This window comes from Geotrypetes seraphini, chromosome 12, assembly GCF_902459505.1.
Source record: "Geotrypetes seraphini chromosome 12, aGeoSer1.1, whole genome shotgun sequence".
In the NCBI taxonomy this organism is placed as follows: Eukaryota; Metazoa; Chordata; class Amphibia; order Gymnophiona; family Dermophiidae; genus Geotrypetes; species Geotrypetes seraphini.
In genome coordinates, this window is record NC_047095.1 from 94,826,176 (window position 1) to 94,838,567 (window position 12,392).

The 12,392-nt window shown below is 43.7% G+C and overlaps 1 protein-coding gene across 2 annotated transcripts in view; it reads right to left on the reverse strand.

Moving 5' to 3' along the window:
• Positions 1 to 12,392, reverse strand: part of PDE4DIP (phosphodiesterase 4D interacting protein) — a 533,445-nt gene that overhangs the window by 370,043 nt on the left and 151,010 nt on the right. For both annotated transcript variants that reach the window (XM_033916500.1, XM_033916501.1), the window contains 3 exons: positions 11,092 to 11,258; positions 10,383 to 10,542; positions 6,162 to 6,215 (listed from right to left, as the gene is read on the reverse strand). In XM_033916500.1, coding sequence (XP_033772391.1) covers positions 6,162 to 6,215; positions 10,383 to 10,542; positions 11,092 to 11,258 — 381 coding nt within the window. The remainder of the gene's footprint in view (positions 1 to 6,161; positions 6,216 to 10,382; positions 10,543 to 11,091; positions 11,259 to 12,392) is intronic.

Sequence of the window (12,392 nt, forward strand, 5' to 3'; positions counted from 1 at the left end):
TAAAGGTTGAAAAGTTAGATCAGGCAGTAGGTAATTTACAAGCTAGTGCTGTTTCTAATATAAAGGATAGTATGATGTTACATGCTAAGTTAGAAAAAATGGAAAATGCTATTAGAGTTAAAAACCTTCGCTTGCTAAATTTTCCTACCACACATTACCTTTCTGCAATGGAACTTTTGAAAATGTATTTGAGGGAGATATTACATTATAACAAAGTGGAGACCTTTGAGGTCGATAATTTATATTACATTTCAAGAGATTCCAAAGAAAAGGTAGAGGAAGGTGGAATGGATAGAATAGTATCACCAGAGAGTTTGAATGTATCACAGTTTTTGGAGTCTTCTAAAGACATAATTGAGAAACGAGCAACTCTTCTCGTGACCTTCAAGACAGAACTTGAGAAACAAGATATTTTGAAATTATATTTCCTGAAAAAGCAAGAGATGTTTTGTGGTCAACGGGTGATAATTTTTCCAGATGTCTCTAGACAAACCCAGTTTAAGAGGAAACAGTTCCTTCAGCTAAAGCCTAAGGTTTTGGCAGTCGGAGCTACTTTCTTCTTAAAATTTCCATGTAAATGCCTGATATCATATGGAAATGATAAATATGTGTTTTTTGATCCAGCCCAGGTGGAAGATTTTATCAAAGAGAAACCTTTGTTGAAAGTTTAATTCCTTATTTTGGTTTACTTTTGGAGGATGATGTATAATATATATAATAGCCATTTGCCTGTTCCTAGAAAGTAGATAGAAAGATTTGCTTTGATGTTTTATTTGTACTGGCGATCAGCTTTAATGTGGACTAGGATACGGTTGAATTAGTTTTCTTATATTATGTTAATTCCCATTTGGGAATTTACATTTTGTATTATGTATTTTTTTTTTGTGTTCATTCATGTATGTTTGTTACAGAGATATTGTAATGAATAATCCAATAAATAAAGGAAAAAAAAAAAAAAAAAGGGTATTAACGTAGAACAAAATCTTTTCCAGAGAAAGGAAAATGGTAAAACCAGAGGACATAATTTGAGGTTGAGGGGTGGTAAATTCAGGGGCAATGTTAGGAAATTCTACTTTACGGAGAGGGTGGTGGATGCCTGGAATGCGCTCCCGAGAGAGGTGGTGGAGAGTAAAACTGTGACTGAGTTCAAAGAAGCGTGGGATGAACACAGAAGATTTAGAATCAGAAAATAATATTAAAGATTGAACTTAGGCCAGTTACTGGGCAGACTTGTACGGTCTGCGTCTATGTATGGCCGTTTGGAGGAGGATGGGCAGGGGAGGGCTTCAATGGCTGGGAGGGTGTAGATGGGCTGGAGTAAGTCTTAACAGAGATTTCGGCAGTTGGAACCCAAGCACAGTACCGGGTAAAGCTTTGGATTCTCGCCCAGAAATAGCTAAGAAGAAAAAAAAAATAAAATTTAAATTGAATCAGGTTGGGCAGACTGGATGGACCATTCAGGTCTTTATCTGCCGTCATCTACTATGTTACTATGTTAAATATCTAATGATGTGAATTTTACCTATCTAAGGCAGAATGAAAGCCCAAAGCAGCCTCAGTATAAAATTACATTACATTTGAGATTTCTATTCCGCCAATACCTTGTGGTTCAAGGCAGATTACAAAAGAGTTAAAGAAGGTGGGTTACAAGCGAAGGTCATTGGACATTTCTAGTAACGGTAAAGAGTGCTAAATGCTAAAGTATCATAAACAAATCAAAAATTCTTTTAGCAACAACAGAGGCTGGTTACTAATATTAATCAGGATGGATACACCATTATTAGAATCACTGGAGACACAGAGGCAGCATTCAGAATAGAACACTAATTATAGCAAATCACGTCTTCAGAAGAGCCTGTGTGAGTAAGAAAGGAGTCATCTGTTATGACTACAATTCATGTGAGGGGATCCTACTGGAGGAGAAATAAGAGGAGATGGAAATTAGGGGCAACAAAATCATACGCATTGTTAGTGTTTGCTCCAGTGCATTCTCCATTATGAAGGAGTGTGAACTAGATCACAGGTGCACCATTATCAAAGCACAACAAGCCCACTGATCTGTGAAGTATTGCCCACATGGGGCTATCTTTGCCGTTATGAACAGGATCAAAAACAGAGAAGCGAGGGGAGACTGAAAAGATTCTTCTGCTAAAGTGCAGGATGAGAAAGGAGAGCTTAACCTGCCAAGGAACAAGGAGACACAAGTTTTTTTTAGGGCACAGATAATTAAGAACATAAGAATTGCCATACTGGGACAGACCTAGGGTCCATCAAGCCCAGTATTCTGTATCCAACAGTGACCAACCCAGGTCCCAAGTACTTAGCCAGATCCAAAGTAGTCAAATAGATTTTATGCTGCTTATCCTAGGAATAAGCAGTGGATTTCCCCAAGCCATCTCAATAACGGCCTATGGATTTCTCTTTTAGGAAATTATCTAAACACTAGTCTTTAAGCCTGTTACATTAACGGGTGCTAGAATAGATGTGTCTGTCTGTCTTTCTTTACCTCTCTCTCCTTGGCCGCTGTCTGTATCCTTCTGTCTCCCCCTCCCCCAAGAGCAAAGCTGTCTGCCTCCAGCACCCACCTCCTCCCCAAATGTCTCTCCATGGCCCTCTTCTGTCTTTCCCCCCCCAGAGCAAAGCTGTCTGTCCCCAGCACACCTCCCCCCAAAGCAGCCCCCTTTCCCTATCTCTCCATGGCCCCTTCTGTCTCCCCCCAGCACACCCCTCCCCTCAAAGCAGCCCCCTTTCTCTCTCCCTGTCTCTCCATGGCCCCTTCTGTCTTTCCCCCCAGAGCACTATAAACACGCTGCTTCGTGCCCTTCTCTGCCGATTTCCTCTGCCGCGTCTGTCTCCGATGATGTCATCAGAGACGCGGCAGAGGAACTTGGCAGAGAAGGGCGCGAAGCAGCGTGTTTATAGTGCTGCCTACGCCGCTGGAGCCGGGAGGTTTGTAGAGGGTCAACGGCCGGAGCGGGGCTGCTGTCCACCACTCGTTTGCTGCCACTGGTGCTGCCTACTCCACTGGAGCCGGGACGTTTGTAGAGAGCACAGTCGCGCGCATGCGCCTCCAGCCCCTGCAAGCGCCGTGAGGTGTCAATTAGAATGTTGCCACAGAAGCACACCTCACGGTGCCAGGACTCACAAATTTTTGAGAGCGCATGCACGCTCTAGCGTTTTATTATTATAGATTTTTTAAACTCTGCTAAGTTAACTGATTTCACTGCATTCTCAGGCAAGTAATTCTAGAGTTTAATTACACATTGTGTGAAGAAATATTTTCTCAGATTTGTTCTAAATCTACTACTTAGTAGCTTCATTGCATGTCCACTAGTCCTAGTATTTTTGGAAAGAGTAAACAAGCAATTCACATCTACCCTTTCCGCTCCAGTCAGTATTTTATAGACCTCTATCATATCACCCCTGAGCCATCTCTTCTCCTATCCCCAAAAATCCTCTCATTTCTAATCAATCTCAATTGCCATAGTTTTAGGTTTACCCCATATTATTTTATTTTAATTTGTGATATTGTAAACCACCCAGATACATGTGATGGTCAGTATATCAAGCCATGAATAAACTTGAAACTTGAAACTAGCCCTAGCCACTTTAGCCTTTACTCACAGGGAAGTCATCCTATCCCTTTTATCATTTTTGTCACCCTTCTCTGTACCTTTCAAATTCCATTATATCTTTTTTGAGATACAGCGACCAGAACTGCACACAGTATTTCTTACTTACTCTTAATACTGTTCAAGGAACATAAGTTTGATATAATGGCAAAAGTGGAGGGTGATCACACAAAACTCAATCTCCTGGATTTAAAACGTACAGATTTCAGTAAAATGGGGGAACTACCTGAAGAAAGAGCTGATAGGATGGGAGGACATAAGAGAAGTGGAAAAATAGAGCTGAAAGGCGCAATAATAATGGCTACCAAACTTTATGTGAGGAAAATAAATAAAAGGAAGAAAAAAAAGGAAACCGATATGGTTCTCCAAACTAGTGGCAGAGAAAATAAAGGCAAAAGAGTGGGCATTTGGGAAATACAAAAAAACTCAAGGAGGTGTGTGCTGAAAGGAATACCAGATAAAACTGAATGAAGCCAAGCGAGAGATATGTCTGGCAAAAGTGCAAGCAGAAGAGCAAATGGCTAGAAATGTAAAAAAGGGAGACAAAAATTTTTTCTGGTATATTAATGAAAGGAGGAAGATGATAAATGGAATTGCGAAACTGAAAGTAGCTATGTAGACAGTGATGAGGAAAAGGCAAATGTGCTATACAAATACTTTTGTGTTCTTGGAAGAAAATCCTGAAGAAGGTCCACGATTGGCTGGCAAAGTTACATATGGGAATGGAGTGCATACTGCACCATCCATGGAAGAAAGTGTTTATGAGTAACTTGAAAAATTGAAGATGGACAAAGCCATGGGACCAGACAGGATCCATCCCAGGATATTGATGGAGCTCAGAGAGTTCTGGTGGGTCCTCTTAAAGATCTGTCCAATAAATCCTTAGAAATGGGAGAGATTCCATGGGATTGGAGAAGACCGTATGTGGTCCTTCTTTACAAAGTGGTCACAGAGATGAGGAGAGAAACTACAGGCTGGTAAGCCTCACGTCAGTTATTGGGACTCCGGCGATGCAGAAGCCATGTTCGCCACCATTTTGATGTCCAACGGTTTGCCCTTCTCCAGATCCAGCTTCGTAAATCTGCTGGCCATCACACTCCAACCCACACCAAACACCTGGGCAGAGTGAGGTCACGGTCCCCGAAGCAGGTAGTTAGTAAAAAGGGGCAAAATCACCGATTAATTAGCAGATCTGTGGGAGGCGTATTGGAGCTGAAAGATATCACATCTTACAATCCCATGCTTCCGCCGGAAGTCTCTGTTTACAGGTACTTTAATAGACTACAGCAATGCATTTCTCTCAGGAATACTGAAGAAACAAATGAGGAAACTTCAACTATTACAGAACACAGCAGCGAGACTCATATTTTACAAATCGAAATTCAAACACATTTCACCTCTACTGATAGCACTACAACAGCTTCCAATCAACAAACGAGTCAAATTCAAGTTATACTGCCTAGCTTTCACCTGATAGTAGTTTAGTGTATCTGGAGAACATAAGCAGACTGACCAAACAACGTAACAATAACCACATGATCCTATATTTCCTACCTTGAAATGAATAAAGTATAGAAAAACATAACATAACAATTTGTTCAATTACCAAATCGTAGAAAGGTGGAACTTGTTATCAGTACAGAAACACACTATTCCCAAATACGATCTGTTCCGCAAAGTTCTAAAAATGTGGCTCTTCCAAAAATCATGGTCAGGAGCCTAGCTAAATTTCAATTTTGAACTGCATGCTCATGACTAGGATATGGATACCCCACAAAACATCCCAACAAACCAGAAATTAATGCTAATAGTGTCCCAATTCCCAAAATATAGAAATACAGTGGAACCTTAGTTTACGAGCATAGTTCGTTCCAGAAGCATGCTCGTAAACCAAAATACTCGTATATCAAAGCGAGTTTCCCCATAGGAAATAATGGAAACTCGCTTTAATACGTTCCCCCCCCCCGAGGCCAGCGGCGCTGCTCCCCCCCCCCCGCTCGCAATGCCCCCCCCCCTGCTTGAACTGGCACTCCTCGCCCTAACAACTTGAACTTACCCCCCCCTGTCTGGCAGCGACACGCAGCCCATAGGACATGCCGGTGCTGCTTGAAGATCTTCCTGCATCTGCCGGGCCTTGAGCATGCATCTGCGCATGCTCAAGGCCTTCTAATTCTCCCTCACACCAAGATTCTCGGAGACAGGGACAATTAGAAGGCCTTGAGCATGGGCAAATGCATGCTCAAGGCCCGGCATATATGAAAAAAATCTATGAAAGAGCAAGAACAGTACAAATATTTCATGTCTAAGGCAAGTTCAAATTTCTACTTATAGCCATGCATGTAAGAGTGATCCAAAAAGGATCCCAAATCTTTTGAAATTACATACCTCTTACTGGGTATCTATTTAATAAAGTCACATACTGCTCTGATTAGATCTCCAAACAGGGCAGGGCAGATAATAGGCGCTGTTTTGGACCTCCCACATAAGCACCTTGCAAAAAAAAGCAGGCCCCTAATGCTAATTCTGTACCTGTATTTCCTGTTGCACTGTCTGCTTCTGACGATTCAACTCATCTTGGAGTAGCTGGAAATGTGAAAGAAATGCAGATTTCAAATCGCAGACACTCCTTTTAGCCACAGAAATGTTTCAGCCCCACTTACATGACATTTTCCTACACAAAACCCTACATCAGGAGCACAGCAAGCTTCCCTCACATGTGCCCCACCAGGTAATAGGAACAGTCCAGGCAGTGCCCTCTTTCTTTGCATATACACATATTAGGGGTTATTCTGTAATATTTAGGCACCACAAATGCATGCAAATCATTAGAACTAACATAGCATAAAATAAAATTTAATTTGTATACCGCAATACACTGAAGTTTGATGGAATTAAGTAAAAGACCATACATGAGAGGTGAGGGAACAAGTACAAATAACTTAGGAGCAAGACAAGGTCAGTGTCAAATACAATCATGGTAAGGTAATACGACAAAAAGAAGAACTCAAGTGAGCGAACAGCTTTTGTTAACCGGTACAAATATGGATATGGAGACTCAAAAACGGATGATGAGAGAGGGAGGGGGTGGTAGGTAGTAAGAGTTGTATGACATTGTGTATGGAGCTTTATCGTCATCTTGAGGAGCACAGGGTTTAATGCTCTACTACTCTGTGGCACAGTGGTTAAAGCTACAGCCTCAGTACCCTGAGGTTGTGGGTTCAAACCCACGCTACTCCTTGTGACCCTGGGCAAGTCACTTAATCCCCCCATTGCCCCAGGTACATTAGATAGATTGTGAGCCCACCGGGACAGACAGGGAAAAATGCTTGAGTACCTGAATAAATTCATGTAAACCATTATGAGCTCCCTTGGGAGAATGATTTATAGAAAATGGAATGAATAAATAAAAAATAAATAAAATACACTTGAATATAAGACAACATTTTGGGGCCAAAAAAATGGCCCAAAAATGGGGGTCTCATCTATATTTGGGTCATCACCCACTTGCCCCCCAGGGACTTGTTGCAGGCCTCCGCTGAGCCTGCTCTATGGCTTGGTGGAGTGGGCTAAGACAGGAGGGTTCCCTCCCGTCTCCTGCCCTGGCCAACTCTGCCAATTTTTTTTTATCTCCCTCCCACCTCCCCTCATGTATCTTTTTGAATCCCTGGTGGTCCAGTGTTTTATCAGGAAGGAGCGAACTTTCCATGCTCCTGTCCAGCGCTGAGCCCCTCCCTGAATAGCTGCCTCGAGCTCTTGCGGCCTATTGTACTGGGCATGAGTGAGCTTTCGTGCTCCTGCCCGGTGCTGGAGCCACATGCTGAATGGCTGCCACGAGTTCTCACAAGTCCTGCAAGAACTCGGGGCAGCCATTCAGTGAGCGGCTCAGTGCTGGGCAGGAGCGTAAAAGCTTGCTCATACCCAGTACACTGGGCCACAAGAACTCAAAGTGGTCATTCAGGGAGGGGCTCAGCGTAGGACAGAAGAATGGAAAGCTCACTCCTGCCCGGTACACCGCTGGACTACCAGGGATCCAAAAAGGTACACGGGGGGAGGCTGACTTTGGAGGGAAGTTTTCCGGGTCAGCGGGGGACTCCTAGTTACCTCCTTTAGGGCTATCCAGCTGGGCTGCTCCTTCCTTTCTTCAGCCACACAGGGACTCGGGCAGCGGCTCCTGCACACTGCATGTGGCTGACCTGGAAACCTTCTCTCCAATGTCAGAGCTGACATCAGAGGGAAGGCTTGTGGATTAGCAACATGCAGTGTGTAAAAGCCACTGCCCATGTCCCTGTACAGCTGAAGGCAGGAAGGAGCAGCCAAGCTGGATGGCCCTGAAGGGAGTGAGTGCGGCCCTGGAGTGTGCAATTAAGGGAGAGACGGGAAATGATCATGGAACAATGTAGAAAGGAGGGGGGGGGGAAGGAGCGCATTAGGACATGGGAGAGGCACAGACTAGATTAGACTAGAAGGCGGGAGGGGGGCACGAACTCGGGATACACAAGGAAAGAAGGGAGGGGGCATGAACATGGGACACAGGAGGGAGGGAATAGAAAGGGAGAATTGTTGGGCATGAGCGTGTGAATGAGAGGGAAAGAAATGGTGCACACGGGGAAAGAAAGAAAGAGAAAAATTGGGCATAGAAAGAAAGAGGAGTGAGGTAGAGATGCATGGGGAATAGAAGGATGAGAGGGAGAAATGTTGGTTATGGTGGTAGAGAGGGAACAGTGGGCCATATTGAAGGTGATGCAAGGGGGAGTAATGTTGGACATAGTGATGGAAGGAGAGATGTGGCATGGTGCTGGAGAGGTGTGCTAGAAAGAGAAATGGGCATGGGGCTTGTGGACAGTAGTGAAAAATGCTACACAAGATCTGAGGGATGAGAGAGAAATGTTGGATGTGGCAGTAGAGGGGGTGGGAGAGATGCACCCAGGTTCTCTCTCTCTCTTTTCCCATTCTTTTTGAGCAAGAGAGGGAATGAGGGAAAGACAGATGGACAGTGAGAGAAAGAGAGGGAGACATATTGCCAATAGGGGGTGGAGGAGAGAGGAAGAAATGTTGGACTTATGGAGGGACAGAGAGAGATGTTGGCTGGGGAAGGGAATGAGGTCTGGAGGAGAGGAAGCGTGCAAGAGGCAAAAAAAAAAAAGAAATATTGGATGCACAGTCAGAAGGAAGTGCAATCAGAGACTCATGAAATCACCAGTCAAGAAAGGCAGGAAAAATGATTTTATTTTTAATTAGTGATCAAAATGTGTAAGTTTTGAGAATTAATATCTGCTGTCTATATTTTGCACTATATTTGTCTATTTTTCTATAGTTGTTACTGAAGTGACATTGCATATTTTAAAGTCATCTGCCTTGACCTCTTTGAAAAGCCCCCCGAATATAAATTATAATTAACATTTTCTCTGCGTGTGTTTTTAAAAATTTTGTGGTTACCATTATGCATTAAGATTATATTGTATGCATATGAAAAATAAATGGAAGAAATTGCATTACAATTAGTACTATTATTATAGGGGTGAGGTCTGGGGGGATCTTGGGCAGGGGTACTTGGTTAATATTTGTTAGACTTAGGGGGTACTTGGTTTGAAGAAGTTGAGAAACACTGATATAGTACTTTACTACTACTATTTATCATCTTCATAGCACTGAAAAGTTTAAGCAACGCTGTACATTCAACATGTAATAGACAGTCCATGTTCAGAAGAGCTTACAATCTAATTAGGACAGACATCTGAAGCTGTCATACAGGCAATTATGTAATGTTTCATTCACATCTTTGGAGAGTAGGAGGAGTTAGTGACTGTAGGATTTAAGGCATGACCTCCCCTTACTTACCCAGTGGTCATGACCCCCCCACCACCCAAAGAGCGAATCCCCCCCCCCCAAAAAAAACCCCATAGGCTTTCCATCAGCTGACTACAGCAGAGGAATCCCTATCATCTGAGCCGGTTTCGGGGATTCCTGGTGGCTCAGCTGATGGGAATTCCCCCTGCCAGGATCAACTGAGCTGCGAAGCCTTACACTCCTCCCCCTGACATCCCTGGACCTCCCCCAACATCCCCCTGACATCTCCCATATCTCCTCGAAATTCCCCTGACATCTCCACTCCTGCCCCACATCCCCCACATTCCTTGGCCCCCCCTCCCATATCCCCGTACCCTCAGATGAGAAAACGGCAGGAGGGAATCTACAAGGCTGTGTGCTGCAAATGAAGGGGCTTCCCCCTCCCAATGCATCTTGGGATGCAGTGGGAGGGGCTGAAGGCCCTGATTGGCGAATATTATAGAATAGGACATAGGGTGGATCTGTGTGTAGCGCCTTATTACTGCCAATTTAGTGCTTGTTAACTCCAATAACTGATTGTTGGTATCTAATTGACCAATTAGGTTGCACATGGCTCTGGGATCTGCACCCAAATTTAAGAATTTGAGAGTAAGTGATTTTTGGCGTGTACGTTATAGACTAGTATGTTGCATTTACATGCATTAATGTTAATTTGTGGCGCCAATTAACACACACAAATGCTATTATTCTATAACATGTGCCAATTGGTGTGCGCCTCTTTAAGTTTCAGTTTATAGAACTGCTTTTTAAGTGCTTTTTGGGGAAGACAAAAAGAAGAGGGTCAAAGAGGATTTGTTTCACTCTGTGGCAGGTTTGGCTTCTGATGCATTGTGAAAACCAGGGAAGGGATGCATGCAAAAGCCCTTTCATTTTCTTTCGTCCTGAATCCTGACCACTGCATACCTGAGCATCATGTTCCTTCTGCTGCAAAGATCCTGTAAGCTCCTGCACTCTCGCCTCCAGGCTCCTGACCTGCTCTTCCTGCAGACTCTGCTTCTCTTGCTGGAGCTGCTGAATGATGGCTTCTTTGGTATCCAGCACCTGAGTCAGCTGCTGCAGCATTCTACAGGGGAGACAATACAGGATGACACTTAGGAAAAACAGATCAACTTGGCACATACACTGCAGTCCAGCAGGTCTTTCTGCTTATCATCATCCTGTTACGGAGTACCTTCTGGTAATGCTCATTTCAGCTTCAGACATGCGCATTCTTAAGTTTTTTTAAGCAGAGGGAAGTGGGGAGGAAGACATATGGACAGTGCTGTGAGTGTTGTCACAGTCAGTGGGACACACAGACAGCAGGTACTCTATGAGCGACAGAACACTAGGGAACAAGGAACACAGACAGAGAGTGCTGTAAGTGACTGGGCAAAAAAAAGTGAGTGCTGTGAGTGACAGGAGAGTAGGGGGCAGGACACAAAGGCAGTGCTCTGAGTGATGAGACAGGAGACAGTGGAACTGGACAGTAGATGCTATGATTGATATTAGAGTAGGGAGCAAGACACATGGACATTCGGTGCTGTGAGTGATGGGACAGGAAACAACGGGTGCTGTGAGTGACAGGAGAGGAAGTAGCAAGACTCATCAACACTGAAAATTAAATTTCACTTACTTGTCTTTGTCGGCCAGAGTCACACAGTAACTATTCTGAAGAATCTGTGCTTCTTTCATCTCCTCGGTATACTGCTGTAGCTTCCTGGTTAATTCTGCAGTATTCTTCTGCTCTGCCTCTGCCAGAGTTCCCATCCGGTCTGCCTCATTCTTTGCTAGCCTCACCTCCTGAAATCAAAATAAAAATCTTATTAGGTTGATTGCTATCTCTCGTGTTTCGTCAGTCCCACTGAAGCTCCTCAGAGGTGCTTAATACTACATGTAGTTTTAGATTGCAACAATAAACAATGGCATAAAGTGGTACTTGGATGGTTAAATCGGCAAAATGTTCAAATCACCATTTTCGAAACCTATTTTCTAGGCAATTTTTAATGCTGTTCGTCTAAAATTCCAAGGGGCTGTGTTAGAAGGAGATGAGACTTGATATACCACTTTTTCTGTGTGGTTACATTCAAAGCGGTTTACATATTTTAGACAAGTACTTATTTTGTACCCAGGGCAATGACGTATTAAGTGACTTTCCCAGAGTCACAAGGAGCTGCAGTGGGAATCGAACGTACAACCTCTATCAGAACTCTATGTTGACTAACAGAGTACTAAATTATAATTTCTATATGTTATTTTATTTTAAACATAACATAAGATGAACATAAGAAATGCCTGCACCGGATCAGACCTGGGGTCCATCCAGTCCGGTGGTCCGCACACGTGGAGGCTCAGCCAGGCGTACCTGGGCGAATACCTTAATCATTTGTATCCCTCAATGTGTCCCGCAAGAAGATGTGCATCCAATTTTACCTTAAATCCTAAAATGGTGGTTTCCTCCACCACATCTTCTGGGAGAGAGTTCCAGGCGTTCACCACCCGCTGTGCGAAGCAGAACTTTCTGACATTTGTCATGGCCGTGACCCCTCTCAGCTTCAGTCCATGACCTCTTGTCCGAGTCACATTTGACAAAGTGAATAATGCTGTTTCTTGCTCTCCATCCTTTCCCCTTGTCGGTGAGTGAGCTTGCTCCATTTTGTCAATTCCTTTTAATATTTTAAAAAGTCTCTATTAGATCCCCTCTCAGTCTTCTCTTCTCAAGGGTGAATAATCCCAGATTTCTGAGGCATTCTTTGTAGCTCAAGTTCTCCATACATTTTGCTAGCTTCGTCGCTCGCCTCTGCACCCTCTCCAGCAGTGTTACAGGTACGGAGACCAGTGTTGGATATAGTATTCCAAGTGTGGTCTGACCATTGCTCTATAAAGCGGCATTATGACCTCTTTTGATCTGCTCGTGATTTCCTTCTTTATCATGCC